The sequence below is a fragment of the Pan paniscus genome, chromosome 11, assembly GCF_029289425.2.
Source record: "Pan paniscus chromosome 11, NHGRI_mPanPan1-v2.0_pri, whole genome shotgun sequence".
Lineage (NCBI taxonomy): Eukaryota > Metazoa > Chordata > Mammalia > Primates > Hominidae > Pan > Pan paniscus.
The window spans coordinates 40,985,412-41,010,127 of record NC_073260.2 but is presented as its reverse complement, the minus strand read 5'-3'; the positions used below and the strand labels follow the sequence as shown (position 1 = coordinate 41,010,127).

Genomic DNA, 24,716 nt, shown 5'->3' with positions numbered 1-24,716 from the left:
CCTGAAGACTTAGCCAGTGTTTCCAAGCATGTGCTGAAAGGTTATGGTCTCCTGACGATGAATTTAGTGCATCTTGATTAGGAAAGCCAAATGAAAGGAGTCTGTTCAGCCACAGCACACTGACGTGTTGAGCGTTGGGAAGAGGGGCCTGGTATTGCATCCTTGCTCCCACCACATGCACAGGAGGGTTCCCCACAGGGTGGCTACCTTGCAATTATTGATCCAGCAAGTTATGATGGCTCCTTGGTCTTTACTCCCCTAAGCGAAACCGTCTTTCCTCCAGAGGCCTTGGGCAGACCTTGGATACTGCCTAGCAATTGTTCCTCTACTTGTCCATTCCCACTGCTATTGAATGAGGGGCTCTTGGGGCCAGGGACCATATGTTATTCCTCTCTATACTCCATACACCCAGTGCGGGGCTTGCTAGAGGAGTGAATGAATGTAGGAGCAAATCCATTGCTGACAGGTTTAAACCACAAACATGTGTGCGTGTGGCCCCAAGCAATTCTCAGGTTGCTATTTAAGAATCTCTCAGACTGCTATTTAATATGTGAATTCCTGAGCTTTACTGTAAGACCACAGAATCAGAAGTTATGGGGTGGGGCCAGGGAACCTGCATTTTAAATGAAGCGCCCTGGAAGATTCTCATGCCTTTAGAAGGTTAAGAATCATTGCTCTAATGATGAGCTCTGCTGAGCTGGGTTCCAAGCCCTGTCATTTTCAGAAAAGGGGATTCTCAGAATGCTCTGGGCTTTTGAGATTTAAATAGCCAATTCTAGCCTGAGTTTCCTGGTTGCATAATTGACAGAAGAGGGGGATGGAGGAGGGGAAGCATCCTGAGACTTCTAAACCATGGAGGGCCAATCCCAGGGCTGAACATCAGAGAGATGTACGGCACCCCCAAGTCATCAGAGGGCCACAGGGACATGGAATCCCACTTCAGAGTGTTCCCTGAGGAGAGTCACTGGGAGCAGAGCTTCTAAGAAGATAAAACAGAACTCGCCTTGAGTTAAGGTGGATTCCCAACCTAGGATGCATGGAAGACATTTCTTCATCCATATGCCAAGCCGGGACCACTGGCCCAGCTCCCGGCAGAGAGTGTGCATATTGAATCAATTGAAATTGAGTCATGGATATAATTAATTTAATGTGTTTAAACGATTTCCCATATAGTAAACATGCTAAATGAGGGGGCACCCAGACTAAGATGTCTGCCTGAGAGTGGAAAAATGGATACTGTGTGTGCTGTATAATGAAAATCCTTCAGCAAATGGAAAATGCTTCCATTTATTTCCACCTCCCATGTTGTTTTCCTTTCTAACTCTTTATTTATAGCTGAACTTGGCCTTCTGTAGTCTCCTTGGACCACAGAGACACTTTTTATTTTGTCAGAAGATGTCCTTTTTGCTGTGACCAGAAGACAATTTTAACGAAACCTGTCTACAACCCAGTGACAAGCACCTATTAATATGTGACAAAGGAGATAGGAGGAAGGTAACATGGAGTGCAGGACTGTTTCACTGTTGCGGTCTGTCTCCACTAAAGGGGCACTTATGCAAAGAAAAGGGAGATGGTGTTGAGTGGGTGGAGGCAGGGCCTGTCCAGCTACCATTCCAGCTCTGCCAAACCATCTTGCTGCGTGGCTCTGAAGGAGTCATTTTCCTTTTCTGGACCTCAGACACTCATCTACACCACAAAAGCATTGAATTTGAGGATATTTAAGACAACTTTCAGTTCTGATGTTCACTGAGTTCTGAGTCACAAGCTGGAGCAGACACAAATAGGTGCCAAGGAATTTCCCATTAAAAAGAAACTCATCCTCAAGCCGTGGAGAACATTTCAGGCAGTCTATCTAATTGCTCATCAAGTAAGGATTATGTATTATTTGGCTTAGATGAAAGGGAGCATTTAGAAGTGGTTATAAATGATCTCCAACTAAGATCTATCAGGCACCTAGGCAAAATGCAGAGTTCTAGGATTATGAAGGATGGCAAAATGCTTTCTAGATTCTGTAGCTCTCTATTCATCCATTTCAACTTTGGATACTTTGAATTCATTTTGAAACAGCCCTGCCAAAATGCTACCCGTGGGACCCTGGGTGAATCCCACCCCTTTCTGAGTCTCAGTCCATGAACTTGTAGGATGAGGAGAAAGGACTTTGGAGGTATTCTGATGGGTGTTCTGTCCAGCATTTCTGAGGGAGGGATCTCAGGGGCTGCAGGAGTGGGGAGAGGGCTGCAGGAAGAGGGGGCTGAACAGGCAGAGTTCAGGGCTCCTTCTCTGTTCAACTGAGAAGCTCTTCTTTAATCTGTTTCATATACTAGGCTCCATGTGAGATTTTATAACAAGGAGTTCTGAGAATAAAAATAATTCTTTAAGCTACTGGTCTGAGGAAAGCTGTTAAAGTTTCCAGCCTGAATCTAGGCTGTGCTACAAAAATGGACTTCGCCAATACATTGTGGGAGTGAATTTTTCAGAGCCTTTAGTCCAGAATGGCTCTGCTTGGGGATTTTGGAAATCGACTTCATTTGAGCAAACCTCAGTGCCACCCAAGTGCCTCCCCACTGCCCCCCAGCAGTGGTCTCAAACCCTGGTGTGCATTAGAACCACCTGCAGGGTTTGTTAAAACACAGATGGCTGGGCCCCACCCCGAGAGGTTCTGATTTAAGGGGCCCATGTGGGGCCTGGGAACGTGCATCTCTAACAAGCTCCCAGATGATGCAGACCACACTTTGGGAATGGTTGGTCTGGAAGATAAAGGCCAGTCTCCTTAGCATGTCCCTCCAGAAATGGACCCCAACTTCCCTTCCCAGCCTCCTCATCCAGCTTGCCAGTGTTCCAGCCCAACTAACTGTCCTTCCCTCCGTCTTGCATTTCTTCCTTGCTCACCATGCTCCCTCTGGCCAGCCCCTGTCTTCATGTCTAACTCCTGCCCACAGTTCAAGGCACAGGTCAAATGCCACCCCTTCCAAAAAACCTACCCTGACTTTTTCACTAAAGGTCACAGAAATCCCTCTGGGCTCGGGCTTGGGCTCAAATAGTTTCTCCCACAGTGCCAAGCACTTTTAACCTCTCATTGTTTTTGTCTAGGTCTTGCCCGTGCATGTGAGCCACAGGCTGTAGGACAGGGAGCCCATCTTACCTTGGCATCCACACCATTATCCACACCTTCAGCACCTGCACAGGTTCCGGCCCACCAGACCAACAATACAAGCCTCAGCACAGGCATGCATGAATATGCATATTCAAGAAATGCCCCAGCCAGCTCAGCTTATCTACCCTTAATTCCTCAAGACAGACTGACTCTATTCTGAATCTGTAAATTAGAACACAGGACAGCACTTTAGCCCACTCAACCTATTCTTCAGATGAATTTTCCATATTTTCTGGAGCAGAGACAGTGACAAATAACTACCACTTTGGTCCATTACCAGAAGGTCACTACCTTCTGCAGCAATTAAGAGCTAGACCCAAGTTCAAATCCCACTTGACCCTGATTAGCTATAGTACTTAAATACTCTGAGTTCCAAGTTCCTCACTGTTAATGGGAATAATAAGAGCACCTACTTCCTATGGATGGCATAAGGATATGGTGTAATCATTATTAACAGTAACAATAGAATTTATTGAGTGCCTGCTATGTGCCTAGCACTAGGCATACATTATTGAGTCTAACTACATTATGTACTTAGCACAATGTCTAGCACATAATACACAATCAAGAAGTATTAGCCATATTATCATTGCTTATTTTCCCAACTTCCATGCAAGATTTATATTATTATCCCCATTTCCTGGATGAGAAACTTGAAGCTCAGAGCAAGTAGCTTGCTCAATAAATATTAACAGGTTGTATTATGTAATGTGTAATCTTTAAAACTAGCTTACAAGGTAAGTATGATTTCCATTGTGTGAATGAAAACTGTAGCTCAAAGAAGGTAACTTGTAAATGAAGGCCCAGGATTTGAACCTGATTTTGGGTCCAGAGCTTCTCCTGGCCCACCCCAGCCCACCATCTGGTAAACTGCGCCTGCACTGTGTGCACAGTCAACTTTCTATGCCCTTTTTTTTTCTTTTGAGATGGAGTTTCGCTCTTGTGGCCCAGGCTGGAGTGCAATGACGCGATCTCAGCTCACTGCAACCTCTGCTTCCCGGGTTCAAGCGATTCTCCTGCCTCAGCCTCCCGAGTAGCTGGGATTACAGGCATATGCCACCACGCCCAGCTAATTTTGTATTTTTAGTAGAGACAGGGTTTCACCATGTTGGTCAGGCTGCTCTCGAACTCCTAACCTCAGGTGATCCACCCGCCTCAGCCTCCCAAAGTGTTGGGATTACAGGCGTGAGCCACCATGCCCGGCCTCTATGCCCTTTCTTTCTTTTTCTTTTCTTTCTTTTTTTCAGAACAGAAAGAAAACTGTTTTATTACACAATTAAACTTGAATGTGGCATGCATCATAGTCAATCTGCTTAAGAGAATGCAGAGACAGAAAGATGGTCACCAAAATTAGTCCATAAAAGGAAGAATTTACAGCACCATGTCATACATAGTTCATCCTAAATTCACATGGAGATTGAAGAGGCTATCTGTGTGTGCTAATTGTTTATATTCAATGACAAAAAAACTTTTCACATCTTCATAACAGGAGGTAGTTTAGCAGCTTGAAGCCAGGTACTATGCCAGGGAGCACAGAGCCACTGCTCTAAAATGTAAATAGCCAAAAGGATAGAACGCTTTTCAACCATTTTTGTAGCAGAGTGAAAGCCTACCTTCAGCAAGTACCTGGCTCTATGCCCTTTCTTATCCATGAGTCATAGAGAAGCATTTTCCCAATGTGTCTGAGAGCACACACTGCCCCTGCCCCTTGTCTGAACAGCCCTGCAATCCTAGGGCCTGCAATTAGTTATTTCAATGATCAGAGATAACAGATCACATAACAGAAAGCCTGTAACAGCCCCTCTTTTGCTTTGCATGTTTACAAGGAACACTAAGGAAAACAGCCCAGAGGCATGGGACTGACCGTGACCCCGAAGAAGTTGGTCTCGTTCATGGCATTGAGGATGATCCTGCCCAGCGTGTGGTCCGTGTAGTTGAAGTCCTGGATCCGCTGGTGCCGGCTGCTGGCATGCAGTGTCTCCATGGCCCTCTGCAGTGTCTTGGCGATGACCCAGATGCCATCGTAGGCGTACCCGTGGAACTTGCTGGGCCCCACGCCTGACCGCTTGTTGTTGTACTCTCTCTCATATTGCTGTGGAGTCTGGAAAAACAGGGGATTGGGGGAATCCCAAGTTATACTCGGCAGGGACATCAGGTGCCTGATGCCGAGAAGAGCTGCTATTCTTCAGTGCCCACAGGGTGCCAGGTACAGTGCTAGATTCTATGTGCATTATCTCATTTAACCCTCACAACAACCTCATAAGGTGGGTACTGTTATTGTCCCCATTTTACAGACCCCCCATTTTCAGGGGGGTCAACTTGCTTAGTTCCACAAAGCTAGTGAGTGACAAGACTGAGATTTAAACTGTCTTTTGGCAAGACTAGAGAGAGGGGATAATACACCCTAACCAGGCCTTTCCCTCTAAACTTGCAGGGCCTGGGGTGAGGTAGAGGCCCATATCCCGTATGTCTACATGTTACAGTTATAGCATATGAACAAACTGTTCAAAAATATTCTCTATCTCCTCATCATAATAAATACACCTTCCTAGGGATCTGGAAGGCCAAGCTGGAATTCAGAATTCTGGGACTTCTCTGAGTTTCAGCAGCACAGAGGGAGCTGACGGTGTGCTGCTCAGCCCACCCCTCCCCTTCCCTTCCCACCCCTCTCCATCCTGCAGCCCAGCCAGGCTCAGTCCATACCTCCTTCCCCTTCTAGCATCAGTAGCTCCCTGTACCCTCAAAGGCACAGTCTACCCTCAAGAACTGGGGCAAGAGGCTCCCTAGACCCTGTAAGTGGCTCCAGCTTATGGGTTGAGAATTCAGGGCACAGTCTGGAAGCTGGAAGGGGTGCAGGTCTGAGTGGGCTGTGTCCGTGGCTTGCAGATTCTGGGCCCCGAGGGGCCTGAATGAGGACCTCTTAGAGCACGTGACCCAGGGCAAGGCCCATTTGCTCAGGTGTCAGGCAGCATCCATTCCTCCTGCTATTCCATCTACCTTCCATAATATAACAGTCTGAATAGGCCAGCATTGAAAAAAAGATTTTTTTTTCTCCCATTGAGCTGAATTTCATAAAGGAATTTCATTGGTGATATTAACATTTTGATTGTGGCCACAAAGTAATGAAACTGCCTTTTTACTCCAGACCTTGGAACTTGCACTTCCAGATGAATGCCACCCTGGGGGACCCATTACCCTCAGCTCCTTCATGAGTCTTTTTTCAAATCACTTCTGAACTCCTCTGCCAGAAATGTCATCAGGGCCCACGGCTTGGTCTTTGGAAAAACCCTCCTTGGGGAAAAATCACACACAGGACAATTGACTCTTTGTCAGTTTATACTGAGAAGGGCCCCTTAGGGACAGTCACGGGCATTCAGTCAGTCTACAGCCTGAGGCACAGAGAGGTGCAGAGACATGTCCAAGCTTACACAGCCTGTGTGTGTGTGTGTGTGTGTGTGTGTGTGTGTGTGTGTGTGTGTGTGTTGGGCGGGGGGGGCGGGGCACCAGACTACCTTCCCATTTCATCTTGGCTACTTCTTTCCTCTTTGATTTCTAAAGTCATAATTGCTTGTTGAAAACCACCACAAGTTGTTTGGGCCATGTCTAGTGTTTTTAAGGAAGGTGGTGGAGCTGGGCCATCAAAGACTGTGTCTTCCGTGGTTGGAGCCCACTGGGGCCAAGAAGCCAAGTCTCTTGCGGGGTCACCCACACAGATGCCTGGGGGTGAGTGCCAAGTGCCTCCGGCTGTGAACCTTGCAGGCAATGAAGTCTGCATGACCAAATGTGAATGAATCCTGGCCGGGAGTCTGCCTCCTCCTATTTCAGGGTCCTCCTGGAAGGCTCAGGTTTGATCTGTTTGCAGCTTTCCTTGGAAATGCATCCTCTCTAGCTACCACCACTCTGCTCATCACTCAAGATACACAGTGGGCAGAAACTCCCCCCAAATCCCAGGTTCCTCAAAGAGACCAGCATTTCTAGTCCAGCTCAGCTCCCTGAGTTCATCCTGTTACTCACATTCTTCCACCCGCCCACACTCCATGCCCGCTGGCTCTTGAAGCTCATAGTCATCCCCGCCACTTTCACTCCGCCTGGAGAAGGAGGAAACAGTCCACTATGAAGCTCTGTCTCTTTAAACCTTTTGTTGTCCCTTGATCACATCAAGTTGGCTTGCACCTCAGGGCTTTGCACAAGCTGTTTCTCTGCCAGAAAGCTCCTTGCCCAGCTCTTGGCATGATAATTCTCAGCATTCAAATGTCAGCACCTGTCACTTCTCAGGGATGGCTTCCTTGACCCACCCGTTGTAAAAGCCCCCAGCCTGAGGCCAGGGGTTTTTATCTTCTTTATTGCACTTGTCACTCCCTGCAATTTTCCTCCTTATGTGTTTACTTGCTTATGGTCTGTGGTTTCACTCCTCCCTCCCCACCCACCTAGAATTAAGCTCCATGAGGTCGGAGATGTGATCTGTCTTGATCACTGAGGTACCACCAGAATCTCAAACAATACCTGCTTAGGCCCTTTTTAGGCCTCAGTTTCTCTGTCTGTAAAACACAGGAGCACACCTATTCACACACTGTAGAGCAAAATTGTTCTTCCCAAATACAAAAAGTTGTAATCCTACTGTGTATGAAAGTATTCATTTCCCTGCATCCTTGACAATAGGTATTTTCATTTTTAACTCAATTGTCAGTTTGTTAAGAAAAACATATATATCTGTTAAGAAAAAAGTATTCTTTTAATCTTAATTTGCATTTCTTTAATGATTAGAATGAGCTTATTTTAAATATTAACCAGCAATCTTAATTTTTTAGGTGAATTTCCTAATTATGTTAGGTGAATTTCCTATACCATCTTGCTACGGTGATGTCACATCATTTAATGTTTTGTTTTAGTGTCTCCTTGTTATTTTTCCATCTTTTACTACTTGGCTGTATTTTCTTTGATTTTTTAAAATGTGATTTGTGTCTATTTCTGGTTGTTAACTACTGACCATTTTAAAAGGATTTAAACAGTATTTGGATGTGTGTTTCTTTAATTAATTGCGTTAAGCATCACAGAAATGAGGCCCCTTTGACTTCTCTTTTGGATTTTGCTCCTATGAGCTTTCTCCAATGCACGCAATGGCATTCGAGGGTTGGTGGTGTCCATTTTTGAATTCCCTTGTTCGACCTAATGACTACATTCAGATGACATTTCTACACCACCTCCCTGACCAGAACACAACACTGGAGCAGCCTTCAAGGTTTCTATGATCCTTTAAAAGTGGGAGGTCCAGACTTGAGGTGAACATTCCCAGTGTGGTCTCACCGGGTGGTAACTGAGTGTAATTTTAAACTTGCTTGATATAGTTTTGTTTTGTTTTGTGGGACACTAAGGGGATCAAGATCATATTGTCTATTGGATTTGGCCTTGAGGTCAACAAAAGTCCCTATATAAACTTTACATATACCACTTGTAAATTCATCTATCTCGAAAAACTGTCCTTCCTGGGTACAAGGATCAGGAGGAGGGCCAAGAACACTGGAAACACAGCTCTTTATCAGATTTCTGTGGGTAGAGTCCTTGGAATGGGACACAGGTGTAGCTAAGCCCTGAAAGGTGACCTCAGTTCTTGCTGTCTTTGCAAGCACCAGGTTAAAGAAGTCGTTGCTGCCACATGATATCCCAGGCCATTCATCATTGTTCCCAGGCGATGCCAGCACCAACTCCCTTGGGCAAGACAATGACAGCAGGAAGAAACGCACTCACAATTGTTGGAGAAAAAGTAATAGTTGTTCTTAAAGCAGGCCTCCAATTATTCAAGGCAGAAGAATTTCTTCCATCGTAAAGCTGACACTGAATGCTGATTAATTACCATCCTCCGAGGTCAAGTTTATCGTGAGATGCTAAAAGTTTCTGAGAAAATAACTTATGCAGATAGTCCCAATTACTGATAGGTTGGCCTCCAGAATATTTTTTAAAGGCATTTGTTGGAACTTGGAACATATTTTCCCACAGACACTATGTTATAAATAGTGGTTAGGTCCCAAGGCTAGCCCACACAAGCTTGCTAACCTACAATGTGACTAAACCTTATGAGTGTGTCATCCCAACAGAAATGAGCTGAGTCCTTCTTCCTGGGAGAGGGGAGCCTCATGGACAGAAGAGAGGGCAGGAGAAGGATATATCCTCTTCCACATCTGCAACTGATCCCCACAGAGGTGAAACTGGCAGACTTTCTCGCTGGCATCCCTGTGGGAGGTTTGAATCACAGAGTCTCATTTGGAAGTACACGAGAGAATATTTAGTTTGCTGGTTCCTGTGCTGCCGTTTGTAAATCACTTGGGAAGCTTGTTAAAAAGGCAGATGCCACGGCTGGGCACGGTGTCCCACGCCTATAATCTCAGCACTTTGGGAGGCCGAGGCAGGTGGATCACCTGAAGTCAGGAGTTCAAGACCAGCCTGACCAACCTGGCAAAACCCCATCTCTACTAAAAATACAAAAAGTTAGCTGGGCGTGGTGGCAGGTGTCTGTAATCCCAGCTACTCGGGAGGCTGAGACACAAGAATCATTTGAACCCAGGAGGCAGAGGTTGCAGTAAGCCGAGATTGCATCATTGCACTCCAGCCTGGGTGACAGAGTGAGACTCCATCTCAAAAACAAAATACAAACAACCAAAATAACAGATGCCAGGGACACATTTTGGTTCAGTATATCAGTGAGTGAGTTAACTTAGGAATCTGTATTTTTAAAAACCTTCTCAGATTTCAAGCATACAAAAATTGGTAACCACTGATGAAGTCCCTCCTGCAATCTGATTATTGGATAATTATTGGATCTTTTCAGTAGCAACTTCCAGGTGTTTGCTGAGTTTCTTCTTATACTCCTCCAGTATTGGGAAGCTCACTATGCCTCTCAGGCAGAACTTTCCACTTAGGGAATGGCTGATGTTGAGGAGACTGTTCTTCCAGATGCAGAGTTTGCACCTCTCTCCCTGAAACTTATATTCGCATGCTACGTGTTCCTGCGGAGCCACAATACACACGTCTGCTCCCTTTATACACAACAGCCCCTCAAAGAGCCAAAGACAGGGAGATGCCTCCCCTTTTCTAACGCATTCTCCTTCTTTTAAGCAAAATAATCTCAGTTCAGACTTCCACTCTATGATGAAATCGCTTATATCAGACCAAAGCTCCCATCAAGAACATTTAGAAAAGCAGAATAAAATATTAAAATAGCTATTCAAAGACATCAGAAAACAACCAGGACAGCTAGGACTGAGAATCCATCATTCTGGAGAGAAGATAAATGCTTTGAGATGGGCCCCAAATTCTTTGCTGTTTTCCTTTTGAGGCATTTTCTGATTTGTAAGTAAGAAGGCTAGTCACAGAAACAGAAAGCATTGGATCAGAGTTTTCAGCAGTCCCTCAGGGATAGGAAGCCAAAAACTGTAGTTCTGGACTACCAAGGTAGCAAGACTTGCATGGCCAAGGTGCCAGAGTAAAGGGAACCATAAAAAAGTGAGCCTGGTATTAAGACTGGCATTTTTACTTAAAATATTTGATAATTAAGCTGCATAAAGCAAGAGGCTGAGAAGCCAAGCAAAAGAGCCAAGAAAACAAACAGAACTATTTGGAGTTTAATAGTATTGGGAAAATAAAAATTGGAGTCCAGGGTCAGTAAATATCCCAGGATTTCAGTTGAGAACATTGAAGGGTCAAACACCAGGAATCAGGGCAAACCAAAATAGATTGGGCCTTACAAAAACTAAAACCGAACCTGGAATCATCTCAGTTCTTCACTGGATTAAGGCAATTTGCCACTACTCTAACTACTTGCTTGAAGAGTAATACATTTTCCCTGGAGAAAGAAAACACTATCTGTAGCCTCTACAATTTTTCATACACAACACATTTAATTAAAATGTACTAGGTACACCAGGAAATAGGGCCAGATAATTGTTTTAAAAGAAAAGCAAGGAAGAAAAAGCAGAGAAAAGTATATGGAATGGAAACAAATTCATAGGTGATCCGAATCTTGACATTATTAGACATGAACTTTAAAATAGCAAGGTTGGCGGGAATGGTGGCTCACGCCTGTATTCCCAGCACTTGGGATGGCTGAGGAGGGCAGATCACCTGAGGTCAGGAGTTCAAGACCAGCCTGGCCAACATGGGAAAAAATTAGCCAGGCATGGTGGCAGGCACCTGTAATTCCAGCTACTTGGAAGCCTGAGGCAAGAGAATTGCTTGAACCTGGGAGGTGCAGTGAGCCAAGATCACACCGCTGCACTCTGGCCTGGGTGACAGAGCAAGACTCTATCTCTAAAATAAAATAAAATAAAATAAAATAAAATAAAATAAAATAAAATAGCAAGGTTTGTATATTCAAGAAAATTGATTAAAAGATGCAGAATGTCATCAGAGAACTGAATACTATAAAAGAAAAAATATAAAAATTCTAAAAATAAAAAATATAACAATTGAAATAAAGAATTCAATAGATAGGTGAAACAACATATTAGACACAGCAGAAAGTAGATTAGTGAACCAAATACAGGTTTGTATTCAGACTGAAACATAGGGAGAAAAAAAGTTTGGAAAATAAGAAATGAACATAAGAGATACATGGAATATGTTGAAAAAGTATAATGTATGTATAATTGTGTCCTGGAAGGTGAGAAAAGAGAGACTAGACAGAAGCAATATTTCAAAGGATACTATTCTATTTCTCCAACACACATCAATACACAGATTCATGAAATCCTATGGAGCTCTATGAACTCCAGGCAAGATGAACACAAAGGAAAGTTCACTTCAGCACAGCGCAGTAAAACTGCCAAAGACCAAATCAAAAACAAAATCTTAAAATAACTAGAGGAAAAAAAGATGCATTACTTCAAAAGAGCAATATGTCAGACAGCTGACTCAATAGAAACAATGGAAGCCAGAAGACAATGGAATGACATCTTCAGTGCCAAAAGAAAATTATAGGCCATCTAAAATCCTCTATCTAGTCAATACATCTCTCAATATTAAAGGTAAAATAAATTTCAGACAGCCAGACACTTGGAAGATTTGCTTCCAGAAGAGCCACAGTAAAAGAAAGACCAAGGAGAAGTTCTTCTGGCAGAAAAATAATAGTAATAATAAGTAGAAAAATAGAAATGTGGGAAAGAAAAAAGTAATAGGAAGTGTAAATGTGTTAGTAGATCTAAATGAAAAATGACATCAGTGCCAAGAAAATCTTAAAGAAGAACAAAGATTAAGGATTTATACTACAAGGTATCAAATCATACTTCAGTAATTAAAACAGGGTGATATTGATTAAAAGATAGATAAGTAGACCAAAGGAAGATAAATGGAAGTTCAGAAGCTTGTGTATATATCCACACTATATGCAGTTGTTTAATTTATGACAAAGGTGACACTGTAGCCTGAGTGGTGGGATGGGGGATTATGGCCTTTTCAATAAATAGTCCTGAATCAATTGATTATTCATAAAATTAAATATATTATTTCAGACCATACATAAAATTAATTTCAAGTAAATTCTATGTCTAAATGTGAAAGATATAACAAAACTTCTAAATGACAAGATAGGAAAATATCTTCACGAGCATGGGTGGGTGTATTAGGCTGTTCTTGCATTGCTATAAAGAAATACCTGAGACTAGATAACTTATAAAGAAAGGAGGCTTAATTGGCTCATGATTCTCCAGGTGCAGAATCAAGAATCATGGTGCTGGCATCTGCGTCTGGTAAGGGCCTCAGGAAGCTTTCAATCGTGGCAGAAGCCAAAGGACAGTAGGTGTGGCACATGGCAAGAATGGAGCAAGAGAGCAAGGGGGAAGGTGTCACACACCTTAAACAGCCAGATCTCACATGAACTCAGCGTGAGAACTCACTTGCTACCAAAGGGATGGTGCTAAACCATTCAGGGGGGATCCACTCCCATGATCCCATCACTTCTCACCAGGCCCTACCTCCAACACTGGGAATTACATTTCGACATGAGATTTGGAGGGGACAAACATCCAAACCAAATCATCAAGACAGGGTGATTTTCAGAAAAAACTAAATAACAAAACCAAATACTGCTTCTGCCTAGTCTCTCTTTCCTCCCTTTCCAGGACACAGTTATACATATATTATACTTTTTCAACATATCCCATGTGTCTCATATGTTCATTTCTTATTTTCCAACTTTTTTTCTCCCCATCCTTAAAATGCTTAAACAAGGCATAAATATACTAATCACAAAGAAGACTAATAAATTGGATTACGTTAAGATTAGGAATATCTATTCACCAAAATATATCGAAAGTGAAAAGATAAGCCACAGAATAGGAGAAGATATAAATAATACATATAACTGTCAAATAATTCATATCCAGAATCTAAAAAGAAATTCTACAAATCAGTAAGAAACAGGCAAAGTATCCAACAGGAAAAATGGGCAAAAGACTTGAATGGGCAATTCACAAAAAAGGGTATCAAAATGGCCAATGAAGATATGAAAACATGTCCAACTTCATTAGTCATCAGGGAAATGCAAATTTAAACTAAAACAAGACACCAACCACTACACACCCACTAGGTTGGCTAAAATTAAAAAGCTGACACACCAAAAGTTGTTGAGCATGTGAACCAACTGGAACTCTCAATCACTGCTTGCGGATGTGTAAATTGGTATAACCACTTCAGAAAGCTGTTTGTCACAGAGTCTACTAAAGCTGAACATATGGCTACTCTGACTCAGAATTCCACCCCAAGTATGCACCCAATAGTAATGTGCACATATGTTCACCAAAATATATCAAATGCCCAGAAATAAATCAAACAAAATAAGTACAATAATCCTTTTTTCTTCTTTTTAATTGAGATGGAGTCTCACTTTGTTGCTCAGGCTGGAATGCAGTGATGTAATCTTGGCTCACTATAACCTCCGCTTCCTGGGTTCAAGCGATCCTCCTGCCTCAGCCTCCCAAGTAGCTGAGACTACAGGCATGTGCCATCATGCCCGGCTAATTTTTGTATTTTTAATAGAGATGGGGTTTCACTATCTTGGCCAGGCTGGTCTTGAACTCCTGACCTCAAGTGATTCACCTGCGTTGGCCTCCCCAAGTGCTGGGATTACAAGTGTGAGTCACTGCGCCCAGCCAATATGTGCAATAATTCTACACAGAAAACTATAAAACATTTCTGAGAGAAATTAAAGACCTAACTAAATGCAGGGATATACACAATACATGGATTGGAAGACTTTAATATTAAGATGTCAGTTTTCCCTAAATTGATCTACAGATTCAGTAAAATCCCAATAAAAACCAGACAGAGTATGTATGTATGTGTGTATAAACTGGCAATCTGTTTTAAAAATGTATATAGAAATGCAAAGAGACAAGAATAGCCAAGACAGTTTTGAAGAACTAAGATGGAGAACCTATATGAGTAGTTATCAAGACTTATTATAAAGCTACAGAAATTAAGATGTTTTGGTGAAAAACAATGGAAAAGAAAAAGATAAAGTTTAGAAACAGAGCTCTCCCTCTCCCTCGCCCTCTCCCTCGCCCTCTCGCTCTCCGTCTCCCTCTCGCTCTCCGTCTCCCTCTTTCTACGGTCTCCCTCTCTTGCGGAGCCTGGACTGTACCGCCATGATCTCGGCTCGCTGCAACCTCCCTGCCTCGGGCTCTGGTGATTCTCCTGCCTCGGCCTGCCTAGTGCCTGGGATTCCAGGCACTCGCCGCCACTCCTGACTGGTTTTTGTATTTTTGGTGGAGATGGGGTTTTGCCGTGTTGACCGGGCTGGTGTCCAGCTCCTGGCCTCGGGTGATCTGCCCGCCTCGGCCTCCCAAGGTGCTGGGATTGCAGACGGAGTCTCACTCACTCAATGCTTAATGTTGCCCAGGCTGGAGTGCAGTGGCGTGATCTCGGCTCGCTACAACCTCCACCTCCCAGCCACCTGCCTTGGCCTCCCAAAGTGCTAAGATTACAGCCTCTGCCCGCCCGCCACCCCGTCTAGGAAGTGAGCAGTGTCTCTGCCTGGCCGCCCATCGTCTGGGATGTGAGGAGCCCCTCTGCCCGGCTGCCCCATCTGGGAGGTGAGGAGCGCCTCTGCCCAGCCGCCATCCTGTCTAGGAATTGAGGAGCGTCTCTGCCCGGCCGCCCCGTCTGGGAAGTGAGGAGCACCTCTGCCCAGCCGCCCCGTCTGGGAGGAAGTGAGGAGTGCCTCTGCCCAGCTGCCCCGAATGGGAAGTGAGGAGCGCCTCTGCCTGGCCGCCCCCTCTGCGAAGTGAGGAGTGCCTCTGCCCTGCCGCCCCATCTGGGAGGAAGTGAGGAGTGCCTCTGCCCGGCAGCCCCAAATGGGAAGTGAGGAGCGCCTCTGCCCGGCCGCCCATCGTCTGCGATGTGAGGAGCCCCTCTGCCTGGCCGCCCTGTCTGGGAGGTGAGGAGCGCCTCTGCCCGGCCACCATCCCGTCTAGGAATTGAGGAGCGTCTCTACCTGGCCACCCATCGTCTGGGATGTGAGGAGCGCCTCTGCCCGGCCGCCCCGTCTGGGAGGAAGTGAGGAGCGCCTCTGCCTGGTTGCCCTGAATGGGAAGTGAGGAGCGCCTCTGCCCGGCCACCCTGTCTGGGAAGTTAGGAGCGCCTCTGCATGGCCGCCCCGTCTGGGAGGTGAGGAGCACCTCTGCCCAGCTGCCCTTCATCTGGGAGGTGGGGAGCGCCTCTGCCCGGCCGCCCCGTCTGGGAGGTGAGGAGCGCCTCTGCCCAGCTGCCACCCCGTCTGGGAGGTGAGGAGCACCTCTGCCCGGCCGCCCCGTCTGGGAAGTGTACCCAACAGCTCCGAAGAGACAGCGACCATCAAGAACAGGCCATGATGATGATGGCAGTTTTGTCGAAAAGAAAAGGGGGAAATGTGGGGAAAAGAAAGAGAGATCAGATTGTTACTGTGTCTGTGTAGAAAGAAGTAGACATAGGAGACTCCATTTTGTTCTGTACTAAGAAAAACTCTTCTGCCTTGGGATGCTGTTAATCTATAACCTTACCCCCAACCCCATGCTCTCTGAAACATGTGCTGTGTCAACGGTGCAAGATGTACTTTGTTAAACAGATGCTTGAAGGCAGCATGCTTGTTAAGAGTCATCACCACTCCCTAATCTCAAGTACCCAGGGACACAAACAGGGCTGAAGGCCGCAGGGACTTCTGCCTAGGAAAACCAGAGACCTTTGTTCTCGTGTTTATCGGCTGACCTTCTCTCCACTATTATCCTATGACCCTGCCACATCCCCCTGTCTGAGAAACACCCAAGAATGATCAATAAATACTAAAAAAAAAAAAAAAAAAAAATTGCTTATTAAATAAACAATCAATACGTGATATGAAAAAAAAAGTTTAGAAACAGAACCAAATATATAAAGTCATTTGCTTTATGACAAAAGTAATATGGCCGCACAGTGTGGGAAAAGATGGACTTTTCAATAAATGATGTTGGGTCAATTAGATATCCATGTAAAAAAAGAAAAGAAGAAAAGGAATCTTGATCATTACCTCACATCCTATACAAAATGTATTCCAGGTTAATTATAGATCTGAATGTGAAAGGTAAAACAATAGAGTTTCTAAAACACAAGATAGGAAAGTATCTTCATAGCCTTTGAGTGGGTTCTATTAAAGAATTTCTGTTCATTAAAACACACCAGTTAGAGGACTTCCATGCAGCTGAAGATGAAGGAGGCTGTGTATAAATTAACTTTCCCAAGTCTCCCCAAACTATACTAGCTAGCTTTGTAGCTACAAACATTCTATACAAAATGATACCACATCTATAACGGAAGACAGAGAACATCAAAACTCTACAGATGACGGAATAAGAAGAGAAAAATTAACACATTTCACTTCTGCGTTTGCCTCACCCATCCCCTGATGCAAGGTTTTGTGGCAAAGGCAGAATTAGAAAACTGTGGCAAAGACAGAAGATGGTGTTTATTTAAGGGTTAACTAGAATAACTACCAGAAAGACGAATCTTCCTTGGTATGGTTTGCATTTGTGTTCCTGCCCAAATCCCATGTCAAATTGCAATCCCCAGTGTTGGAGGAGCAGCCTGCTGGGAGGTGACTGGATCATGGGGCAGGTTTTCCCCTTGCTGTTCTCATGCTAGTGAGTGCGTTCTCACAAGATCGGGTTGTTTAAAAGGGTGTAGCACTCCCCCTTTGCTCTCTTCCTCCTGCTTCCTTCTGCTCCAGACATGCCTGCCTCCGCTTTGCCTTCTGCCATGATTCTAAGTTTCCTGAGGCCTCCCCAGCCATGCTTCCTGTACAGCCTGTGGAACTGTGAGCCAGTTAAACCTCTTTTCTTTATAAATTACCCAGTTTCAGGTGTCTCTTTATAACAGTGTGAGAAAGGACTAATACACTCCCTAAATCTGAAGATACTAAAAAAAGCTGTGGAGTTCAAAAGTTCAAAAGCAGGCATCTGAATGGCAAAGGAAGTCAGAAGAATGGTTACATCTGGCAGTGGATATTAACTGTAACACACAAAGGCAGTTTCTGAATTGCTACAAATAGTCTTTTTCTTGACCTGGGTGGTAGTTACATGGGTGCTCTCCTTCAATAAAAATAATTAACGAAACCATAAAAAGTAATCCAAATCCTTCCATTGCTCCTCATCTCACATGACCTGGGTTATAAACTCTTCATCGATCTCACTACTCCTTCCTCCTACCCCTAAGGTTCCTACCCTGAAAAGGAAGAGAATTAAAATTTGTTGAGCATCTACTATGTGTTTGCACTTGGTAAGATACTTTCTACTGTATAACCTCATCTAATCCTTACAAATCTGTGAGAGAGATATTATTATCCCCATTTTACAGGTGAGAGACAAACTGGGAAAGGTTAAATGACTTGCACAACATCACTGTATTACTCTTAGGTTCAGCTGCGTTGTAACAGAAAAAACAAAACATCAGTGACTTAAATGAGATAGTTTATTTCTTTCTCATATAAAAGATGTCTGTGGGGAGGCTGGGTAATACAGCTATGACAGCTCCCCAGGGTAATAAGGGATCCAGGGTCCTATTTTTATGCTCCACAATCCTAGAATGATGCTTCCTTGTCAAGGTCACCTTGTACCTAATGGTCCAAAATGGCTACTAGAAATCCAGCCATCACATCCACATTCCAGTCAACACAAAAGAGAATGAAAAAGAAAGGCCATATCCCCCTTTAATAGAGCCTTTCTAGAAGTCCCACATAACACTTCTACTTATATCTCATTGGCCAGACTTGCAATCCTGGCCATATCTAGCATGGAAGGCTGGGAAGTGTATAATACATTTTCCAGTGAGGTGGCAACATACCCGGTTAAAAATCAGAGTTGTGTTATGAACTCTGGTTCGCTGTGTTACAGAACTTAGAAGAGGGGAGGAGAGGTATGGATGCTGGTATAGATGACCAGCCACCTGCCAGAGTCACCCAGTTGGGAAGTGTTGGGGCCATGATTCAAGTCTAGCCAGTGGCCCCTCCATGGGCCAGTCAGCCTTTTCCTTCTGAGCCCATGCCCCTCTGACATAGGGCCTTCTCCCAGTGCCATGAGTGCCTAGGGGAGTAGCAAGGAATGGGAGCAGCAAGGAATGGGAGCTTTGTGGGGGGTAGGGGAGAGAGCAGCGCTGTGAAGCTGGGCTCTCTGGGGAGTTCTATTTTTCCACAGCACCTTTCCTTCCTCCGTGCTAAGCTCAGTGCTTCCCTAAAACTCCAAGTTCTTTGTCACGGTGCTCACAGCGCAGCGGTAATGAGATGGGTACAGATTTTCATGGGTCATTGGCTCTAAGTGGAAGGATCACTAGATTTGCTGGGTTGAATAAATAATCATGGGAGGTCACAGAAGTTTCTTGCCAGGAAACATTACAAAGTCTTCCAAAGGATGGACCTGTGCCTTTGATGGAGGGCTAGGGCTACTCCAGAGGTCTCAGGGTGCTATGAACAGCTCATCTGGGGCCTTGGCCCAGCTCTGAGCCTCAGCAGGGGCACAATAACAGGAGAAGAATGTCCCTATTGGAGAGGCTGAGCCATCGCTGGAGAAATCAAGCCAGAATTATAAATGCTCACAAAGGAAATAAACCGAACAGGACTTGAAAAATGGAAGCTGACACTTGAAATCACCGATGTCAAGTCACTTTGCGGGAGTAGAACAGTGATGGGGAGCCTCAGTGGAGAGAAGGAGCCAATGTTGGGCCCAAAGCAGGAGTCCAGGGGCTGTCTTCATGAGGTCCCAGAAAATTGAGCTCCGAATGGGCTCAGAAAGCCTGAAGGTCCATGTCCCAAAGCAGGACAGTCCAATGGGAAAGGACTGAAGAACATGCTTCTGGAGGGAGCCCGTGACCTTGCTATTCCTCCTACCAGAAAACTCCTGGTGCTAATGAGTGAGCTGGGGACAGCTTGATGCTAGAGACAGGCATACAAAGGAGGGAACCTTGGAGAATGCATCCAGGAGGTGCCACTGTTCTGCCCTCTTCTGTGACTTTGTCTATTGGGAGTCAGCTGTATCCTGGGAGATCTGACAAGAGCAAGTACAAGAGGACAGGGGTTTGACAAATACAACCTGTGCAGGGCTGTGCTAGGATGAAGTGAATAAAGCACTAATTTCAGGTACAAAATTTAAAGGGGAGCCAAAACATCTCAGTAATCAAGATAAGCATATTTTAGTGTCATGTTTAAAAAATAAAAACTAATGCAAGAAACCCATGATGAACATAACATCAAAAATTTAAATACAGAATCCAACCTTGCACTTGCCTGACTTAACATCATAACCATGTCACAGAGCTTGCTGTAATAACTCCACACCATAGTTACACAAAGTTAGAGAACTGAGCTGTGAAAGCACCCTAGAAGTTACCTAGCCCAGGGAGAGAATGTGACTTGCTGGGGTTGCAGATTAAGTGGTGTGAATGCAGGATCCACACCGGATCTCTGGAGTACCACACTCTGTGCTCCTGTGTGTCACTTAACAACAGAGGCCCACTGAGATGCCACAAAAGAGCTGATTTGGATGTGTCCCTAAGCACGTCACAGGTCTAGAGGAACAGCATGGCAGAGGGGAAGGGGCGCTGAGTTGGGATTAGGAGTCCTGGCTTCAAGTCCTGGATCTGCCTCTACCTGCTGGATGATTGTATTAGATTTGTGGGGCTGCCAACAAGTTCCCACACACTGGGTGGCTTAAAACAACAGCAGTTTATTCTCTCACAGTTCTGGAGGCCAGAAGGCTAAAATTCAGGCATTGCCAGGTGTATTGGTCCATTCTCACACTGCTATAAAGAACCACCTGAGACGGTAATTTATAAAGCAAAGAGGTTCAATTGACTCACAGTTCTGTATTGCTGAGGAGGCCTCAGGAAACTTACAATCACGGTGGAAGGGAAAGTAAGTACCTTCTTCACAAGGCAGAAGGAAAGAGAGAGAGAGTGAAGGGGGAAGTGTCACACACATTCAAACAACCAGATCTCGTGAGAACTCATTCACTATCACAAGAACAGCAAAGGGGAAATGGCCCCCATGATTCAATCATCTCCCATCAGGTCCCTCCTCTGACACATAGGTAATCCAGGAAATCTCATCATGAGAGCCTGGGTGGAGACACAGAGCCAAACCCCATCATGAGGGTTGGCTCCTTCTGGAAGCTCTAAGAGAGATCCCTCCACTCCATGCCTCTCTCCTAAACTCTCCCTCTGCCTTTCTCTCATACAGGACACCTGTCATTGGTTTAGGGACTACCTGGGTAATCCAGGAAATCTTATCATGACAGCCTTAAGTTAATTACACCTGCAAAACCCCCCTTTTCCAAACAAGGTCACACTCCCAGGTTCCAAGGGTTACAATGTGGATATATCTTTTTAGGGGCCACTATTCAACCCACTTTCGTGATCTTGGGATGTCCCTTCCCCTCTCTGGCTCTTAGGTTTTCCATTTGTACAATAGTGAGGATGACAAGAGCCCATTCACTCGCTGTGGTTTTACAAGTGTTTGCTTGTTTTCATGGACATCGATGGATCCCAAAATACAGGCATCAATCCAGCAGCCAGTGCCATGCTGACCGTGGCCCCAAGCAGCTATATAGAATGCAAATTCAAATTCAAGAAACATTTCTTGACTCTCTATAACTATGTTTGACCATAGACTTCTGAAGGCTGTTCGGAGAAGTTGGCTTGTGGTCAGACCATAAATAGGAATACTTTATTCAACTCCGGGCCCCACACCCTCTAGAGAGAATGTTCAACAAAAGCAAGTGCAACAAAGGAACAGGCTGAGCATGGGGAGGGGTTTGATAAATACAACCTGTGCAGGGCTGTACTAGGTGAATAAAGCACTACTTTCAGGTGCAAAATTTAAGGGAGAGTCAAAAAATCTTGGTAATTGTGTTAGTCCATTTTCATGCTGCTGATAAAGACATACCTGAGACTGGGCAATGTACAAAAGAAAGAGGTTCATTGGACTCACAGTTCCAGGTGGCTGAGGAAGCCTCACAATCATGGCAGAAGGTGAAAGGCACATCTCACATGGTGGCAGACAAGAGAAAGGATGAGAGCCAAGCAAAATGAATTTCCCCTTATCAAACAATCAGATCTCATGAAACTTATTCTCTACCACGAGAACAGTGTGGGGGAAACTGTCCCCATGATTCAATTATCTCCCACCGGGTCCCTCCCACAACACATGGGAATTATGGGAGTACAATTCAAGACAAGATTTGGGTGGGGACGCAGAGATAAACCCTATCAGTAATCACGATAAAAATATTTTAATATTTTAAAAATAAAAATGAATGCAAGAAATCCATGATGAACAAAACATCGGAATTTTAAATAAAGATAGAATCCAACCTTGCACTGGCATGACTCACCTCACTTTCCTCACCCTAATCCCTGTCCTGTGAATCCGGTCTTTATTTAAAATTTTGACAATTTGTTCATCACGGGTTTTTTTTTTTGGCATTATTTTAATTGCATTAACATATTTTGTTTAATCTTGATTACCGATGTATCTGGCACCCTTTTAAATTTCAGGCTTAGTCCCAGCCCTGGACCTGTGAGCTAACAATTGGAAGGACTAGCACTGTTTAGTTTGGAGAAGCAGTGACTCTGTGGTCACTGAAGGACTACGTGGGACAGATGGGTCAATAGGATCTGAGTAGCTCCAGTGGGACCTAGGGGTGGCAGAATTAAAGGAGAGAATTCCTTTGCTACTGGAAGATCTGAGAATCTGATGGGAAGCTGGACTCCATAATGTCTAAGAGCAGCTCTGGGACTCTCTGATTCCAAGAAGCGAAGAGGCTTCAAATTTCCTTGTGTAACTTTAACAATCTCGTAACTGTGGGGTAATGTAAGAAATGCTTCCTCTTGCTTCAAAGACCATGGGGACAGGGATTGGGTCTCCTGGACTTTTGGAAGCCACCTCAATGGTCCTATCCCCTTCAGGGGGTGGCCTTATGAGTGGGTTTTCCAAAACTGTGAGGTGAACAGTCCCAAGGTGTCCCATGCATGAGACAGTGATGGGCAAGAGGTCATCCTCTTCACCAATCCCGAATAAAAAAATTTAGAAAAGGGAAGTCAGTGATCTGGGGGATGTTGTTACAAATGCCAAAACATTTCCTCCCAAATACACTACAAAAAATGATCTTCCTACAATGCACTCTCGTGTACTGCTCACAGCCCTGCACACAGCCCTGCATGGCTCCCACCCTGGCTGAAAGCCACACCCTTAGAACTATATCCGAGGGAGGTCCTTCCTGTAGTGTCTCATGGCTCTCATCCTGACAGCCTCACAGATCTCCTGTGCAACCATTTAAGTCTTTGGTCTTCCTGAAGCCTCTCCATTTAGTTACTGTACCATCTGCTTTCATGGATATTTTTTTCCCTTTGGTTTTGTGTTTTCCTCAAATTTTATGATATTTTTAGATTAAAATACAGGGTATCCCTGGACCCAAGGATCTTAATAAATTGCAAAATTTGACACCTTTAAAAATAACACTTACTGAATAAATGAGTTATTTCTGCTCATTATTCAACATCTCAAAAAAACGTTATATATGCATTGATTTTGGTATGAAAATATTTCTTTCAACATTTTCTAACCAGGTGCCAGTACGAGCTAAAGGGCTGTTTACAAAATATGTCCTAATGATTTGCCATTTCTTGACAAATTGATAAATCATTCATGTAGAGTTGGTTCCAATTGAGATTAATACATAAAATTATATACATATATTTTTCTTTATTATAAAGCTTTTTCTTGATATAAAATTTGGTCTGTAAGAACCCTGGGGGTTGAGTGAATAATTTAACTTCTGAACTCAGAAAAGACTTATGTGCATTGCTGTGCTGAATTTTGGCTGCTGTTCAGAATTGAGAAATGGATGTTACCACCTTTACCAGGGCTATCATCACCTGATCTTTGATAAGACTTACAATGATAGAGAATGGTGTGCTTTGGAAATACTTTTACATGTCCTATATCACTTGGTCCTCGCAATAGCCCTACGAGATAAGCAGGGCAGGAATTAGTAACACTCCTCATGGAAGCATGCAGAGGCCCTGAGGCTGACACACCCTGTCCAAGGTCCTGCTCACAGTCGTGACAGCATCAAGGTGCCAGACACCATGCTAGTGGCTTGCACCACTTGCCATCAATCCTCCTGATAACCCCCAGAAGGGGGTTATCACAGATATAGAAGCAGAGATATAGAAGATATATCTATAGAAGGGACATCCCAAGATCACAACAGTATGCTGAATAGTGGCCCCTAAAAATATATATCCACACAGATATAGAAGCAGAGGCTTGGAGAACTCAGGTTCAAGGTCACACAGGTGGTAGTGGTAAAATTGGGGTTTGACGCAGTCTGGCAGCTCTACAGCATGTGTTTCCCAAAGTCTACTTAAGGCGTCTTTCCTTTCCTCCAGGAGAGCATTAACCCAACTGAGAATGACATCTTAGATAAAAGGAGCACGGGATGAACCTTTGCAGAGTCTAAAGGGCCCTGAAGTTGATGCCAGGACTCCATTCATATATGTATACATAACATGTGTACTGTGTTATGTGCTTCACAATATCCTTACCTCATTTGGGTCTCACAGTTGCCTAGAGAGGTAAGCAGTGGAGGGTTGTACATACCACATTTTACAGGTACAAGAGGCTCAGAGAGGTCAAGTGATTTGCTCAAAGTGACATGGGACAATAAATGTGCTCTTTTGGCCAATGTCATCAGACAAGATGATCAAAGGAGGTGGGCCAGAAGGTTGAAATGGGGACCAAGGCACTGACCTTTCCTGAGATGGTCTTGATCTGCTTGGAGCTCAGGGGCTCGAAATCCACGCCAATGTAGCCCTCCATGGCAGCAAGCAGATTCTTCCGGAGGCAGCGGGATGAGTTGGCTTCCGTGTGCACCTGCTCCCACCAAGAAGGCTCGTACCAGCCCGGGATGATCCACTGATATTTACTACCATACATGTTCTCCTCGTATGCCTGTAAAAGATGGAGTGACTATGAGGGCACTGAGAGTCGCACAGTTCAAGGCTCTGTGCCCTGGAA

The 24,716-nt window shown here is 44.5% G+C and overlaps 1 protein-coding gene across 1 annotated transcript in view; it reads right to left on the bottom strand.

The window, feature by feature from the left end:
• Positions 1 to 24,716, bottom strand: part of GABBR2 (gamma-aminobutyric acid type B receptor subunit 2) — a 422,753-nt gene that overhangs the window by 160,376 nt on the left and 237,661 nt on the right. The window contains exons 6-7 of the mRNA XM_003820625.6: positions 24,450 to 24,650; positions 5,019 to 5,255 (exon numbers count right to left, since the gene is read on the bottom strand). Of these exons, the coding sequence (XP_003820673.4) occupies positions 5,019 to 5,255; positions 24,450 to 24,650 (438 nt within the window). The remainder of the gene's footprint in view (positions 1 to 5,018; positions 5,256 to 24,449; positions 24,651 to 24,716) is intronic.